Source organism: Schistocerca americana, chromosome 4 (genome assembly GCF_021461395.2).
Source record: "Schistocerca americana isolate TAMUIC-IGC-003095 chromosome 4, iqSchAmer2.1, whole genome shotgun sequence".
Lineage (NCBI taxonomy): Eukaryota > Metazoa > Arthropoda > Insecta > Orthoptera > Acrididae > Schistocerca > Schistocerca americana.
The window spans coordinates 615,811,626-615,829,533 of record NC_060122.1 but is presented as its reverse complement, the minus strand read 5'-3'; the positions used below and the strand labels follow the sequence as shown (position 1 = coordinate 615,829,533).

The 17,908-nt window shown below is 40.5% G+C and overlaps 1 protein-coding gene across 1 annotated transcript in view; it reads left to right on the top strand.

Annotated features, from left to right (window-relative positions):
- LOC124612761 (NF-X1-type zinc finger protein NFXL1) overlaps positions 1-17,908 on the top strand; it is a 110,809-nt gene that overhangs the window by 47,869 nt on the left and 45,032 nt on the right. The window contains exons 6-8 of the mRNA XM_047141154.1: positions 10,989-11,219; positions 16,652-16,783; positions 16,981-17,192. Of these exons, the coding sequence (XP_046997110.1) occupies positions 10,989-11,219; positions 16,652-16,783; positions 16,981-17,192 (575 nt within the window). The remainder of the gene's footprint in view (positions 1-10,988; positions 11,220-16,651; positions 16,784-16,980; positions 17,193-17,908) is intronic.

The window sequence follows — 17,908 nt, the reverse complement described above, 5'->3', positions numbered from 1 at the left end:
TCAATTTACGTGGACATAGGCTACACCCCAAAGAAAATCTTTAATTGATTACATTATAAATAGACAGAAAACCTTTTTAAAATTTCATGACTTTGAGTGTACAGAGATGCACAGTGTGTTACTGACCATTAACTTCTGATAACTAAAATATTTTCCCTAATAGTAAAATCTTCTATAAATCTGGTAGAATGGAGTGATGAAGATGTGTGCAAAAAGTTTGGAGAATCTTAAAAACTCAAGAGGATGAATCAGCTGTATTCCTATATAGGCTTAAATTGAATATGAAAATGAATAATATAATGTATTCTTCTGGGAATAATATACATCAAGATATTAAACAATAGAAGATCCATGATGGAATATAACAGTACTATATGGTGAGTAGCAGCTACCCTTTTCACAGTATTGTTACAAATCAAGACACCCTTAGATGTGTAGTGGAAGCAGCTAAGGAAGCTTTAGGGGTAATGAATGCAGGACAAATCAGGAATTCAAAATAGAAATGAAGGGTGGAATGACAATATTGATAAATTGGTACAGGAAAAGATGAGAGAATACAATATATGGTTAATGTAAAAGAACAAATAAAATAGGAAAAAGAATGTGAAGTTGAGAAGAAAGGTAAAAAAAGAAAGCAGTCAGGTGTGCAAAGAATGTAGTATGGGATAAAACAAACACACACACACACACACACTGATCAGTGTATTCGAGGTGAGCAAAACAGTGAGAACTCTGAAATCTGTGCAATATAAGAAAATAAAAAAAGTTTCCAGTTGCTGTAATTCCATTGGAGGACTAGAAGAAGTAGTAAGGAATTTTTTTTTTAAAAAAAATAACCAAGAGTTGTTTATCCTGGATACATTTTATTAATAGAATCAAATAATAATGCCTGCAGAAGTAAGAAAAAGTGATAATGACTGTGAAGAGCGGACAAGCTTCAGGTCCATTGAATTCTTCAAAACTGGTCTAGATAAGCTTCTGGAATTGATGACCTAAGGGGGGAAGGGAGGGAACAGTTGCCAGAGGAATGGGAAACAATGTACATACTCAACAAATATTAAAAAAAAAGTGTATGCAAAGGTGCCCCAGATACAGAGGAATAAGTGTGACAAATTCAGTTGCTAGATTTTATGCAGAAATTATGAAGCTGAGAATCAAATCACAGATTGTGAATAACGAAGAACAGAATGGGTTCCATACCAGATCATAATGAGCGGACAATATGTTTTGCCTATTACAGCATGTGGAGAAAAGACTAGCTAGAAATTAGAGGCCTATGTGATTATATTTGGTCATAAGAAAACATATAACAATATTCACCTCTATAAATTGTGGACTGTAGTGATAGAGAATGGAGTGAGTCATTTATAAGTTCTAGTTTTTAGATCTTCAAATAATGAAACAACTTGTGGAATTACAGTAGTACAAAAACATTTGGAGAGGTTCCAGTGACCAAAGGGTTGTGACATGGGTGTATGATAATGATTACATTATTTAAAGTCATATGGGTTTGTGGATAAATGATGACAGGCTCTTCAGTTTGCATTTTGCTGATCATTACGTCATGTATGCAGGGCTGAGTGTGATACAAACTACATGCTTAGAAAATTGCACAGTGAATACGAGAAATGAGGGTTACCCATTAATTTAGAGAAAATACTATATTTAGGTATGAATGAGTCATGACTTGAGATTAGATTTTGGGGTGGTAAGTTATGTGGACTCTTATAAATATTTGGGAGTCATGATTAACAGTGATGGATCAAGTTAAAGCAAAATCAAGAACTGCATAGACAAGCAAGCAAACAGTTAAACGAAGTTTCACATAACACACAAATTAGAAACTACTGCATACATATGGAGCAGAAACCTGGGCAATACCTGAAAGAAGTGAGAGGAACCTATTGTCAGTGAAGATGGAATTTTAGAGATGTTGCTGTTGGCTGACGACACTGGATTCTAGCAGCATATTATCATAGGTTGTAGAAGCAGTAAAGGGTACCGAGTGATCAGAAAAAAAAGCTTAGGTCTCTGTTTCAAGAAAGGTCATTTGGCAGAAGCACATAATTATAGGCCTGTATTGCTGACATCAGTCTGGTAGAATTATGAAACGTCTATGCTTAGGCATTATGGCATCTGTGGAGTACGAAAATCTCCTGTATAATAAACAGCATTGATTCTAGAAAGGGAGATTATTCAAAACTCAGCTTGTTCTGTTCATCCATATGAGCCAGAGCAGCATAGACAGTGGTGCCCATGTTGCTGTCGTGTTCTTGCAGAAGGCATTCGATACAGTTCCACGTGTCGTGTAGCGAACGAAATATTAACTTACAAGTATTGGGCAGAAATTGTGACAGGATTCAGGACTTTCAAGCATATAGAATTTGGACACACTGTTTTTAACAGTGTGAATTTGCCAGACATAAAGGTGATTTCTAGAGCACTCCTGTGGAGTGTTATAGGATTGTTTCTATTTACAGTATACATAAATGATCTTGTGGATAATGTGAGTAATCTCATGATGATAATCACAGATGATGTGTTGTCTATAGAAGGATTGCAACACCTGAAGGTGGTAGTGAAATGGAGGAGGACCTGCAGAGGGCCAGTTATTGGGGCTGGCAGTTGACCATGAACATGATTAAATATAATTAACATGCATAAATATAATTTAATGTGCATAAATAGGGAAAGAGATCTATTGCTTTCCAGTCCTCTTTTACTATGAATCACTGGAAATAGCGAAACCATAAAATACATAAGAATAACTGTCCAGAGAGACCTAAAGTTGAATGAGCACATAAATGAAATTGTAGTAGGAAAAGCAGATGCCAGGTTGAGATTCATTGGAAGAATCTTAGGGAAATATATTTAAAAAAAAACTCTTGTGCAGAAAGGTGTGCAGTATTCCGCTGCATCAATTTTCACTAGGCTACCACAGGAAGTAAAGAATATTAGCAGTAATCCTTGCACAATCAAGTCTAAACTGGATTACTCTGTAGCGGCATATGTCGACACACATCATCAACAAGCTGTCAGCTGAAATGTTTGTTGTAGCTATCAAACGAGTTCATGTGCTGGCTGCCAGGAACACTGTAATCTCTCTGACGCAGTGTGATGCTCCATGACTGTTGATTCCTAATATAGAACTTTAGTTAGTTATTGTTTGAACTTGGACTTCTGTTGCAATTGTACCTGCCCTTGATTCAATTCATACACAGGTTACAGCTCAACATGACTATTTAATGAGTCTGTACAAGTTTCTGTGGTCTGTTCTAAATAAATTGATATTTTGTGTCTTTTCATGGCTCAGTTTATGAGTGCTTATAACATTTGGTTCGGAAGTCTGTCATCTAGTCTTGAGACAGTGGTGACCCCAACATGATCCACCCAATGTGAATAAACCTGTGATACCAGAGGAATTAGGGTCGACTTCTTGAGTTGAAAATTTCCATGATAATAAACGTACCCAATTGTATTAAGATTGTTACAATTAAAATTGGACAACTGTATTCCTGGCCTTGCTCAGTCCTCAAAGCACTTACAAACCTGACCTGGAATCCTTGTTGGCTGAGCTCTTTTATGACAAGTTTCTTGATCCAAGTGCAGTCAGGATAATGACACAATCAAGCAGAACTCATTTCTCACTTGAGAGAGAACAGATGACTCGCATCTGTCCTCAGTGAGTGTTAAGGCATTGAATTTCACACACCTATGTGCACCATGAGTTGCAATCAAGCACACACATTATGCTACGAACAGATGGAGGGAGTGAAACCGCCACTGATACCTCTGCACACAGGCTCTCATCATGTTAGTCACAGAGATGAAAGAACCATAGAGATTTTGGTTAACAGCAAACTAGCACTGTCCCAATCAATATGAGTAAGCCAGCCTTCATGTTACCTGAATTACTACAAACGCATGGACAACGTAACCAGCTGCAGCCTGCGTAATAATTGATAATATTCTTCTCAGGTGTGCAGCCAGATCACAACGTAATCTTGACACAATATTTCAGCGGTCCAACTGGCTGCCACCTTCAGGTGAGAGCGCTGGTACATGGTCTCTCCAGACCATTGAGGACCGATGTGTTGAGCACCAGCGGCACACACGGTTGCTTCAGCCTGAGAAATCTGCAGTGGCAGAGCACTGTCTCACCGAGGGACATAGAATGCTGTATGACAAGACACAAATGGTTGCCCCTGCATCTCACTATTGGGACTGTGTTTTAAAAGAATCCATAGAGATTTGTTTATCTGATAATCTTATTAATAGAGACAAGGGTTACTTGGAACCTGGTGTTATCAGACATTAAAAAGCAATGGTCTGTGTTTTGATCGTTGGAATAACTTTTAATTTTTGGCAGCGATATCTCAACTTCGCCTGTTTACACCACTGGCGGCGCAGTATGTTTACTTGCGCTAGAGGGCAGTTACAGCACCTTCTCGTGCACACATTGTGGGCCTTCTGCGGCCTATATAGGGGCCTCCGCTTGCGCTGAGAAGCTAGTTCCGGCAAGATCGTGTACCAGCACTCTCACCTGAAGATGGCGGCCAGTTGGACCGCCTAAGTATTGTGTCAAGATGACGTTATGATCCAGCTGCACACCCGAGAAGAATATTATCTTCTTTAGCCCACATTACTGACATGGCTTTGCAGTCCTGTTCGTCCTCCATCTCTCGAGCGAGGACACCTTTGTGGGTGCATTATGCTCCACCCACTATGCACTGTCGTTTTCTGTGCTGATGAGGTCCATAGAATTCTTTGCACCTCATATCCAGCACGGTAGCCAGTTTGTTGTGGTGGGGCCACCTTGTACCCTGTTGGTTGTAGCCCCCTGACAATACAGGGTGCTGATGCTTGCACTGTTAGCTCCCCACTTACGCCATGGAGTAGATGCCCATCTCCCTGGGGCATCTGGACTCCCGGCAATGGTGATCATGCCCGGTGGCCCTTGCTGAGGCTCGGTGGTGCCTGTGGGGAGGCCTCCAGGTGAGAGTGGGTGGCATCAGGGCAGATGACGCTAAGAAATAGGACCTCAAATCATTCCCCTCTCTGGTCACACCATGGGAGGAACGCCAGGCTAAGGATGGCAGTGAAGCGTACTTGCCGTGGTACATCGTATGTGTGAGAGTTGATGGGAAATCTTTCATGTCCATGAAGCCTCAGTTTTTTGTGGAGCATTCGGAGGACAAGTTTGGGGAGGTGGAGGGCTTGTCCAAACTGTGCTCTGGGTTAGTCTTGATAAAAACAGCTTCCTCTACCCAGTCATGGGCATTACTAGCTTGTGACAAGTTGGGGTATGTTTCTGTTACCATCACGCACCATAAGAGCTTAAATATGGTGCAGGGTATTGTATTCCACAGAGACCTTCTTTTGCAGTCTGACAATGAGCTGCATGTCAATTTAGAGCGGCAAGGTGTTCATTTCATCCTGCATGTCCATCGGGGTCTGAGGGATAATCAGGTTGCCACCGGTGCCTTCATCTTGGCCTTCGAGGGTGACACATTACCCAAGAAGATCAAGGTGATGGTCTGCTGATGCGTGTTTAAGTGCCGGAAATTTGGCCATATGTCTTCCTGCTGTACTTCCAGCATCACATGTCGAGATTTTGGACGTGCATCACATCCCAATACTCCATGTGCCCCGCCTCCTATGTGAGTCAACTGTGGAAAGCATCATTCACCTTGCTCGCCAGACTGCAGGATTTTACAGAAAGAGAGGAAAATCATGGAATATAAGACACTGGACCGACTGACCTTCACTGAGGCTAAGAGGAAATTTGAGCACCTACATCCTGTGACTATGGCCTCCCCTTACGCCGCTGCTACGAGAACAGTTGTCGCCCCATCAGTTCCTCGCATTCATGTCGCCTCTCATAACCAGAAGACTACACCTGTCCCCATGATGGTGAGGGCACTTCCCCCCCTGTTGCTCCCGCACCACCTATTTTGGTAGCAACCCCCCCCCCCCCCCCAAACATCGGGGATGTCAGTCCCCACTTCTGAATTGGAGAAGTGTAAGTCTTCTTTGGCTCCTCTCACTAGGAAGGGGTCCCTTGGGTCACTCCCTTCCCAGGGTTCTGCTAGTGGGAAAGATGACACTCGCCAGTGGCTGAAGAGCCCAAAAGCAGTTGGTTCACGCTCATCCTCAGTCCCAGAGACTGAATCAGTGAAGTCCTCCCAGCCAGGGAAACCCAAGGAGCAGCGAGAGAAATCCAAAAAGTAGGTCCTCAAGACCAAGGGGATTGCGGAGGCACCCACACCACCGCTACCTACAAGCTCTGCATCTGCAGATAAGGTGGAGATTCTGGCGTCCGCTGAGGACCTAGATCTTGCCGCGTAAACTGCCTCATTGAATCTCCATGCCTCCCCAGTCTCCCGATGACGTCACCCTCCAGTGGAATTGCGGCAGTTTTTTCCACTGCTTGGCTGAGCTATGGCAGCTGTTAAGCTTTACACCTGCTTTCTGCATTGCCCTCCAGGAAACCTAGGTCCCGGCAATGCGGACCCCTGCCCTTTGTGGCTATAAGGGATACTACAGGAATCGTAGTGACTATAATTGAGTGCCCGGTGGAGTTTGCGTTTATGTCCTGAACTCAGTCTGTAGTAAAACTGTGCCCCTTCAAACCCATCTTGAAGCTGTGTCTGTCAGAATAAGGTGTGTCGGCAGTTGGGTTGGGTCCTGGAGTCATGTGGCCTACTGGTTCCATGTCAGGGCGGCTTCCGCCAGGGTTGCTCTACCATTGATAATCTTGTGTCCCTCAAGTCTGCCATCCGAACAGCCTTTTCCAGACGCCAACACCTGGTTGCCGTCTTTCTTTCTTTCTTTCTTTCTTCTTCTTCTTCTTCTTCTTCTTCTTCTTCTTCTTTTTTTTTTTTTTTTTTTTTTTTTTTTTTTTTTTTTTTTTTTTTTTTTTTTGCAAAGCGTGACACCACCTGGGGACATCATATCCTTGCCACATTATACGAGTGGTGTCTCCAAGGCCCACTCCCGATTTTTATCCAAAATTTCCTGTTGCTTCATACTTTCCATGTCTAAGTTGTTGCCTCCCGTAGTCCTTCCACTCCCCCCCCCCCCCCCCCCCCCCCCCCCCCCCCCCCCCCCATATCCAGGAGAATGGGGCCCCGCAGGGCTCTTTATTGAGTGTCTTTCTATTTTTAGTCACCATTAATGGTCTAGCAGCAGCTGTAGGGCCATCCGTCTCACCCTCTTAGTATGCAGATGATTTCTGCATTTTGTAATGCTCCACCAGTACTGTTGTTGCTGAGTGGTGCCTACAGGGAGCCATCAACAAGGTGCAGTAATGGGCTCTAGCCCACGGTTTCCAGTTTTCAGCCACAAAGTCGTGTGTTATGCACTTCTGTTGGCGTCATACCGTTCATCCAGAACCAGAACTTTACTGTTATGCCCATCCACACACTGTAGTGGAGACATATCGATTCTTAGGACTGGTTTTCGACACCCAATTGACTTGGCTTCCTCACTTTCATCAGCTTAAGTGGAAGTGCTGGCAGCTCCTCAATGCGCTCTGCTGCCTGACCAACACCAACTAGGGTGCAGATCGCTCTATGCTACTGCAGTTCTACAGAGCCCTTGTTCAGTCCTGCCTTGACTATGGGAGTCTGGTTTATGGTTTGGCGGCACCCTCAGCATTGCATTTACTCAACCCAGTGCACCACTGTGGCGTTCGCCTAGTAAAGGGAGCTTTTAGGACGAGTCCGGTGACCAACATCCTTGTGGAGGCTAGAGTCCCTCCACTGCAGGTTAGGCATGCACAACTGCTGGCCTGTTACGTTGCACACTTTCATAGTTCTCCTGCGCATCCGAATCACCGTCTCCTTTTCCTACCCACGGCGATTCATCTCCCGTGGCCCAGGTCAGGGCTTCCAATTACAGTTCGCGATTGATCTTTCCAAACTGGCGTTGTTGCCTTTACCACCTATACTTGAGGTCCATTCACGTACACCTTCATGGTGTACACCTAGACCATGACTTTGCATGGACCTTTCACATGGCCCTAAGGACTCGTTAACCCCGCGGCTCTCTGCAGCCTCTTCCTCTCGATTCTTGACATGTACCGAGGCCACAAAGTGGTTTACATCGACGGCGTGATGGCTGATGCTCACATCGGCTTTGCATATGTCCATGGAGGACATATTGAACAGCATTCCTTACCCGATGGCTGCAGTGTTTTCACGGACTCGTTGCCATTAATTTTAGCTGACAACACCTCATCGGCTTATTTAGTTTTACATTTTATACATGACGGTGGGTTTTATCATGCTGTATAAGTTTCAGTGCATATCCTTTGTCCCTTTGTGTTCTGCACTCTAACGCTTTTAGGGTGGATGTTTTAATGTGTCGCAGAGTGGCTGGCTTTTCCTTTTTATTCTCGTGGTCGGCCAGCCACGGTTATCTGCTCCCATGTTTTTACCCCTTCTACCTGTTTCCTGCTTCTCTCTGTGGTTTTCTTTTACTGTTTTGTCCATATTAGTGTTGGTTGTCCTTCTGTCGTTCTTCTGGTTCTTCCTTTCTCCTGTTATTGTGCTGTATGTCTCCTTTCTTTTCTTCTTTCCGTTGTCTAATTATTTTACCCCAGGAACAAGGGACCAATGGCCTCGTAATTTGGTCCCTTCCCTCCCCCCCTCCCCCCCATTCCCCCCACCCTCCCAACAGCACCCCCCCCCCCCCTCGCCCACTCCTCTTTTAGCCAACCAACCAACTGTTTGAGCTTGGACTTCTGTAACAATTGTATCTGTGCTTGTTTCAATTCGTGTTCAGATTACGACGACTATTTAGCAAGTCTTTATAAGTTTCTGTGGTTTGTTCCAAATAAATGTTTTGATCACAGTAGACCAGAATTGACATTTCACGTGTGTGCCTGGCTGAGTTTATGAACGCTTATAACATTTGGTTCTGAATAGTATCAACTAGTCTTGCAAAAAATTTCTGTAAAAATTAAGCTATTTCCTGTGTTATATCGTTGATTATGGTAATATATACTTCCACATTGTCATTTGCATAGTATTTGTCTACATTTTATCTTAAATTATGTTAGTTTCATGTACTGACTTGTTCTATGACCATGGAGATTTGCTCCTAATTTGATCCTATGGAATTAGACATGTAAAATTTAAAAAAAAAATATAACTCATCCATGAAATAAGTTGTTTATAAAACTCTTGAAAGGCCAAATCTTGAGTATTAGTCATCAGTCTGGGACCCTTACCAGACTGGATTCATAGGAGAGAGAAGATCCAATGAAGAGCAGTTCGTATCACCCAGGATTTTGTACAGCAAGTGCAAGAGCATTGTGGAGGTGCTCAACAAACTCTAGCAGCGTATGCTACAAGAGAGGTTTGCTGTTGATATTCTGAGAGCATATTTTCCAAGAAGAGTTGAGCAGCATGTTACTCCCTCTCACATATCCCTCGCAGAATGATCACAATGAGAAAATCAGAGAAATTAGAGCTTATATGGAGGTATATTGACAGTTATTATTCCCAAACACAATTTATAAATGGAACTGGAAGAGGGAGAAGCAAAGTGATAGTCACGTGGTGGCCTAGAGAATATGGATGTAAATGCAGATGTAAAAAAGAAACAATTTTTTAAAAAGTAATGTAGTGCCTTAATAATCATCCACATGCATGATAAAAGCATATTAAAAATGAGAAAGAAAAGTACGTAACCTGAAAACCTATTTGTTAAAAAAAAACACAAGTTCAAGGTACAAACTACCCAGTCAGTTGACATCAAAGCACACTACATTTATAATACTTCAGAAATAGAGAATTGTCAGGGCAATGCCGCATGCTTAAGACTGTAGTAGTCTGCTATTATGTGTGAATCCCATTGGCCCTTGTACCTGAAATCCATCTTTTATATGTTCCAAAGCAATCTTTAACATTTCTTTTCACACAAACCAGAAAAGTTATTTAAATGATTGGGAAGATACTTTCAAATTACAAGGAGACAGTATGTCTGATTAGGAGGTGAAAATTTCCAAGCTTGTTTTGTTCTGTTGTTAGGGAGGAAAGAGGTTTGGTCAAAGAAGGCAGGAAAGTGGGGGAGGGGGGGGGTAATTTAGGTCTCAGGTTGGAAGGGACCATCCTGTTGAGTGTCTGCCCAACATGTTTAGGTGACCTTACCACCAGGAGGTGATCTAAATCACATTCCTGTCAGTGTGAGAGGTATGGCAGTCAGCAAGTAATTTCATTCAAGAGACCCAGCAGACTGAAACACAAGTTTCCCATTGATACCATCACTATTCTTGTATCAGAAATACCAAAACTTACAAATTTTTAAGAGCTTGTAACTTACACCAGCCGTGCTCCATTGCTACCTTTCCATGTGGCTCAATTTTCAGAAAGTGAAAACCAAATTTTGGGAAACATTTTTTGCTATTGTGTATACTTGTTAAAGGCCTATATCAGTTTTGCTAGCCTGATGAAAAATCAGTTTTTCATTCGTCAGTTTATTTACATGAACTTTGGAATTCAGTAGTCCCCATTCCCAGTTTAGTCAGCATGGTGGATATTTCGCTTCAGTTACATAAAGGAGAGGGATAACTTCATGCTCACTCTAATATTTCTTCTTCTCTGTTCAAAAGTCATACTAACCAACACTGTCAAAAGCAAGGTGGAACCTGCCAGCCCAAGCATATTTAGAAAACATTTGAGTGTTTATACTGGAGCAAAAATTGATTGTGCAAAATGAAATCCAACAGCTAGAATCATATTTCCAAAGTCTACATTAGATTAATTACATGAGTAATCACAAGCAGAATTGGGAAATTAATTTATGAAAAATACTTTTGGGAACCACATGTAAATGAAGTATGTATGTGTTACTACCATAAATTTGTTGTACTTTCCAAATGCAGTACTATATGTTATGTGCTGTAAATGGAAATAAGACTAAGTAAAAAATATTTTCATTTATTTATACTACATTTATAGCATTCTTCAAATATTTTGCAGGTATGTGGTAAAAATCTTTCATGTGGGTACCACTCTTGTGAACAAGTGTGTCATGCTGGACCATGTGGTGACTGTCCCCTGTCCGGGCCTCGCACATGCCCCTGTGGTAAGGCTTCATTTGTTCTCCCGTGCACAGAAGAAACACCCGTTTGTGGCGACACATGTGGCCGTCCACTCGAGTGCGGGGTCCACCGCTGCCCTCGCCGGTGCCATAGGGACAAATGTGGTTCAGTACGTATTGACTGTGGTGAGCAATTGTCAATGATGTAGTTCTGTTTATGTGGTACTGTGGATATAGTTATGCTATGTAAGAGTTGTCAAGTGTGGTAAGAAGTGCAAAACAGAGTTTTTGTTTTGCATTAATATTTGGGTCACTCAGGAAGTAATGACCTATTGCATAATCCCAGATGTGCAGATTCTTATCAGGCTTCTGTCTGAGGTCTTAATGTTTCCTCATCCTCTCATCTCAGTGTTGTGCGAGTGTCAGTAGAAACAAGTTATTATTGTGTATTCCATGATTGTTTAAAATTAATTGTGTCGTACAAATTGGGACTAACTGTAAGGTCTGAGATGCTATTAAGTTTGTGAATGCTCAGAAGTTGAAACCTGCAGAAATCTACTATAAAATTAATGGATGGGGTGATACAGCAGTGAATGAAGCAAACGTGATAAAGTGGTGTGAAATGTTCAAAAGTGAATGAGCAGATGTGCATGTGCACTCATCACAGATGAATCAAAGAATCCACTGAAGAATGAAATTTTGCAAGACAGACATGAAACCCTAGATGAGTTATGTATTTCTGACACATACATTTTTCATTCCCTGCATAGTGGAACTTTGGACAGACATTTTGTCAACAGAGAAATTTATGCTCAATATGTCTCCTGGCAACTGAATGACCTACACAGAACACACAGACTGGCTGCAGGCCTGACATTTTTGCTGCAGTATCTTGCAGGTGGAAATCAGTTTCTCTTGATCAAATTGTTACTTTTGGTGAGACATGGGTGTCTAACTTTATATCAGAGACCATGTGCCACTCATTCGAATGGCATCATCTCACATCACTCAAAACACACGAAAATACAATGTAAAAATGAAAACTCGTGACAATGGATTCTTGGTTTCGTAAGGCTATTCTCTTGATGATTTCCATGCCAAAAGGCATTACAATCTGTGCAGATTGGTATTGTGATACCATAAGAAAACCACAGCAAGAAATCCAAAATCATAGGTGCAGAATGCTTTCTCATGATATTGTGCTCTTCACATCTAAGTGCTGTTGCAACTAGAGACTTGTTGGATCAGTTTGGATTAGAAACTTTTGATCATGCACTGTACACTCCAGGACTGCTCCTAGTGATTTTCACTTTTTCATGAAGCACAGAAACATTTTGAAAGTGATGCAGTAAACGGATAACTGTATGGACTGTGGCAGCCGACAGCGACATGAGAATTACAAAACTTGTGTAAAGGTATGGCAAATGATTAAATAAGGGAGATGACTGCATAGAAAAATAAAGTAGTTTCAGTTCTGTAAAAGACATGTTTTTTGTCAATGAAATACTGTGTTGAATTTACTAAACCCAAATGGTCATTACTTCCTGTTGCTTGACACAATTTGTCACATCCAATATTAATTTAAGTTCATCAGTATTATCTGTTGTGATGTAGACAATAATAATATTTTATTACAGACGGTGATTCCTTGTTTAGTTATTAGTTTTATAACTTCTAGAATTGAATGGAGTTTGTAAAGTGATTATGTGTGACTGGAAAGTTAGCAGCACCTGCCACATGTCTGACTTGCCACTGAAATTTACTGTGTCAAGAACTTATTAATTTTGCTCTGGACATTAAAGTGTATTTCAAGATAATGGTATATTCCATCACATTTTTGAATATGGGGAATTTACTTTCCTCTTACCAGCTATATCATGTAATCTATTTACTAGAATTTTCAAATAATGATAGAGGGATAGGTAATCACTTATTGTGTAGGTGAGTTGTTGAATGGTTGACTGGCACATAAGCAATACTGAAATCATTGCTGAGCTTTCAGACAACATTCTTCTTCAGAGCTAAGTAGCAAAAACACACAGGCAAGTATGGCTACCTTGCCCTGGTCAATACCATTGTACCTGCCAGTTGGACTGCATAGTTTGAACAATGTAGTCAGCTAGAAGTCCTCTCTCTCTCTCTCTCTCTCTCTCTCTCTCTCTCTCTCTCTTTCTCTTTCTCTCTCGCTCGCTCGCAATATTTTCATTCTGTAATTTTGTGCTGTTTAGGTGTTCAGCTTTCTTTTTTTTTTTTTTTTAAAAAAAAAAAAATCTGCTATTTATCAGTGCCCTACCCAGCTGTCTTTTTTGGGTGCAGTGAACTGTGCTGTTACCTTTACTCGTGCCTGGGCATGAGATGAAGAACTGTCGTTGGTCTCACACTCTATGACAGACTTTGACTCCCAACACCCACTATGCCCATTAATGATCTTTTGTTTTCAATTGTTCGCCTTCAGAGTGTTTTCTTACACAACAGTACTCGTAAAACAGCTCTCTCTCATCTACAGTGAAGTTCATGACACTAGATGTCTCAAAATGATACATTTCTTGAACACTAATCCAGCTGATTGTTTTATTTAGATTGATTCACTCCATTGGCTGAAGGGGTTTCAGAATTGCTTTACACCATTCACTAATATGTCAAATGCAAGTATCATAGGAAGCTGTCACAATATGGTTAAACTGATCAAGTGTCACTATGCCTCAGTTTCTCATTCTTGTAACTGCTGTTTTATTTTATTTTATTTACATTTTATGGCCTTCATTGGACGACTCTAGCCAACTTTGTACAAGAAATTTTTCAGTTTCCTTCCAGCCCAGTACTTCTTCATTCTCTCGGATCTCGCCCTTCTTTCTTCATGGGAAACCACCCTTCTTATTGTCTGTTTGTTGATCCTTGTTTGCAATCTGGTTTATTTGTCTGTAAGTTTCCTGATTTTGTCAGTTTTGTTTCTTAGGTCTTCCAATGTAATCTGTAGCTCATCCATATCTTCCTTGATTTCTGTAATCCACTTAATCTTGCACTTACTATTCCACAATTTTTCTATTATTCTCCTGATGATCCTGTTCTCGGGTGTTCTGATTAGATGTACGAAAAATTAAATGCGTGTCGTCCTGATTGTACTCATACTGCTGTTTTACTGCAGCTGTCAAAAATCTTTCAGGTTTCCTGGCTTTTAACCCTTTAGCTGCTCTGGACGTGTTAGTGCTCACCCCTTTGTACCTGTCTACCAGGTCCTTCTACCAGGTAGGACGACTGGTGGTGGGCATAAACACGTTCAGAGCACACAAGGACAGGTACAAAGGCGTGCACGTTAACACTTCCAGAGCAGTTAAAGGGTTAATTTATTGTGCAACATATTTATTTTTTCAGCAACTTCAATTATAGTAGTGTTGTCATTTTCAGTGCACGGAATACTTTTAGCAAAAATACTGAACTAGGTTGAAAGGTGATGAAGAGAAGTGGATTTTTGAAAAAATTCTTCAGGGGAATAGGACACTTGTCAAGGGACAGGAGTAGGAATTTAATGGTTGAAAGACATGAGCAATTCTTTCAGCAGCTGGAGGAAGAAATAACCATCTAGTTTTACTGTGACCTAAAAAATTTTTTGTATTGTACCTCAGCAAACTCACAGAATGATTTTAGTTTTCCAGCTCACGCAGCAAAATGTAGAAATGTTGGTACATTTTACCAATTGTGAGAGTTGTATATCAGTGGGTGAGCTGTCTGTAACAGTTCGGATAGCATATTAGCAGAACATATCCTATACCTGGTGCTACAGAAGAATGCTGAAGATTAGATGGGTAGATCAGATAACTAATGAGGAGGTATTGAATAGAATTGGGGAGAAGAGGAGTTTGTGGCACAACTTGACAAGAAGAAGGGACCGGTTGGTAGGACATGTTCTGAGGCATCAAGGGATCACAAATTTAGCATTGGAGGGCAGTGTGGAGGGTAAAAATCATAGAGGGAGACCAAGAGATGAATACACTAAACAGATTCAGAAGGACGTAGGTTGCAGTAAGTACTGGGAGATGAAGAAGCTTACACAGGATAGAGTAGCATGGAGAGCTGCATCAAACCAGTCTCAGGACTGAAGACCACAACAACAACATCCTACACCTGCACCTACACTTACAGCGCTTTTTTGCAACATCACAATATGACTTGGCCGTATATTACGAATATCTAGAGGGTTAATAAATGTTTCCAAAGCAACACTGAACCACATTTCAGCACTCAATTATGTGTGAGGATAATTTTAACAGCAATATCAAGGGTTGCAGCTGCAGACTCAACTCTCCATTTTAGAAGAGATGAAGAAAATTGAACTAACTGCATTCTGCAGATCATTAGCAATTCATGGCAAACAATTTAATTTGGTTTTGGATTTCATTGATTTCTATTTAATTGAAAAGTAATTGTTAATGGTACATTGTCATATTTTGTGCCTTTATTTTTCTTTTATTGCTTTAAAGAAGTTGGTGAAAACTTGTCTGCATTCATAATGACTGTTTCTTTCTTTCTTTGTGTGTGTGTGTGTGTGTGTGTGTGTGTGTGTGTGTGTGTGTGTGTGTCAAAGGAAACAAAGTACTATGTCACACTGCATTCTATCATTTGTAATTTAATATGGATAGAATACAGAAATTAAATAAGCATATATTCTCTTGCAGTCTCTGAAATCAATATTTTCGTGCTCCAGTGTATGGGAAGGCTATGCCAGTTTTGGAAAGCACCAGGTCAAGTTTGTGGTGTGGTTTCAATGTTAAGAAATATTTTTCAAAAATTTTGGGTAGAGATTGCTAAAACAATAAAATCTTGGAATCTGAGATTTATTTAAAAAAAGTGACTAACCTAAACATACAGACAGCTGCTACAGTCATGTTGATTATTTAAGCAAGCTTTGCCATTATGCAAAGCATTTTGGGAAATTTTCTCTAGTTCTTTCCTGTCACCAGTAAACAAACATTGTCCTACAAGAAACATAATTGTCTATCGTGAGTGAATAGATACTTTTCTGTAAATAATTGTATTTTATACTGGGAGGTTACATTACATAGAAACATCATTTCCTCATTTTCACTAAAATAGTCTGTCTCCCCCTCCCCCTCTCCAAGTTGAACAATAACTTGCAGTTCAAAGACATCCACAGGTGAACTTTGTACAGTGAATCCATAATTTCCTGTTTGACTCAAAGGCATCTCAAAAATTAACGGAAGGAGTCCTTTCCCCCTCACTTATTAATGAAGATGACAGTGCTGTCATCAGTGACATGTATGTTTCTCCATTTACACGAGTTGAATAGTGGGATTTGTGAAGTATCTGATTTCTAAAATTGGAAAAATTAGTTACCTCATCCTTACACACACTTTTTTACATGTTTGTGTTTTAGGTTTAGGTTGTACCTACATTGCTACATTATTAAAAACATAATTTTTGACCTAGAAGGTATTCAATCTGAGATTTGGGAAATGGTGATCTGATTGAGTGCATGGCACAAATTTGATCTCACCTATGTTGTTTGCTGTGTAGGAAGATGATGATTTACATTTCTTTATAAGAGCTGTTTCAGGATTTTTCTGATGTAATAATATTTTTATAGTGCCTTGAAGTGATTACTAAATCCTGCCGGTGTGGACTGCATACTAAAGAACAGCCATGTAAAAAGGAATTTCTGTGTGACACAAAATGCAAGAGAGTGAAGGACTGCTTTCGCCATCCTTGTAACCGCAAGGTATGGTGTATGATCTACTGGAGCTTTAGCTGTCAGTAATTGTAATATTTGTACTTACCAGTCTCAAATTTTATCAAATATGAAAAATTATATTTATCCTTACTGTAAAGCTTCCAATATGAAAGTGCATATGAACTCAGTCGTTTAGGTCAAATGCGTTAAACATGTGTTTAATGTAATTGTTTCTCATTCTGCAGTGCTGTGACGGTAACTGTCCGCCCTGCGAAAAGCCTTGTGGACGTACACTGACGTGTGGGAACCATAAATGTGCATCCATTTGTCATAGGGGGCAGTGCTACCCCTGTCCCTTAACTGCTGAAGTAAAATGTCGTTGTGGAAGCACTACAATAACAGTCCCTTGTGGTAGGAAGAAACACACAAAACCACCACGGTGCTTCAAACTATGCAGGTGCCTGAAAAAAAAATTAATATGTTACTTTATGTTCTTTACTTGTTACTGTTATCTTGAAAATAATGGCAGTAATTGCATTTTAACTAATGTTTATCATTTTATATAAGAAAAACAGAACTGTGAAATAGATTTCATTTTCAAATAAGTATTAACTTATAGTATCTCAGGATTTTGTTTTCAGTATGCCTCCATACCTCATCTCACAATTTCTTTGTAAAATGTGATTAATACCAACTGGTGACAAAAATGTGGGTTGCTGTAGGTACATTTGAAGTTCATGCTATATGTGTGGAATATTTGTGTTCTATGGTTGGGTTGATAAATGTCAGACTACAAATCCAAAGGTGGGGGTTTAATTCCCAGGTGCCATCCATGCTGTTACTGGAGTGCCTTTCTTTCTTTCTTCTTCTTCTTCTTCTTCTTCTTCGCTCTCGTAACACTTTGTTTTTGGCAAAAAATGAGAAATTGTACTGTTGTTTGGGGTTCACATTAAACTGAAGGCCCCCCCTACAACTGTCTGATTAAGTCAGTTAACAATTTGGAGGAAGGCAAAAGCATACCACATCCAGTAAGATCATGTGTAACAAAATCTGTGGAGTTCAAACAATTCGGCAGGTTGAGGACAACGTCACTTTTAAGCTATAACAAACTAAAGACAAAGTGTATAGAATAAAGATAATTAATGGATGGGGAAACAGACTTGGAATGGAATG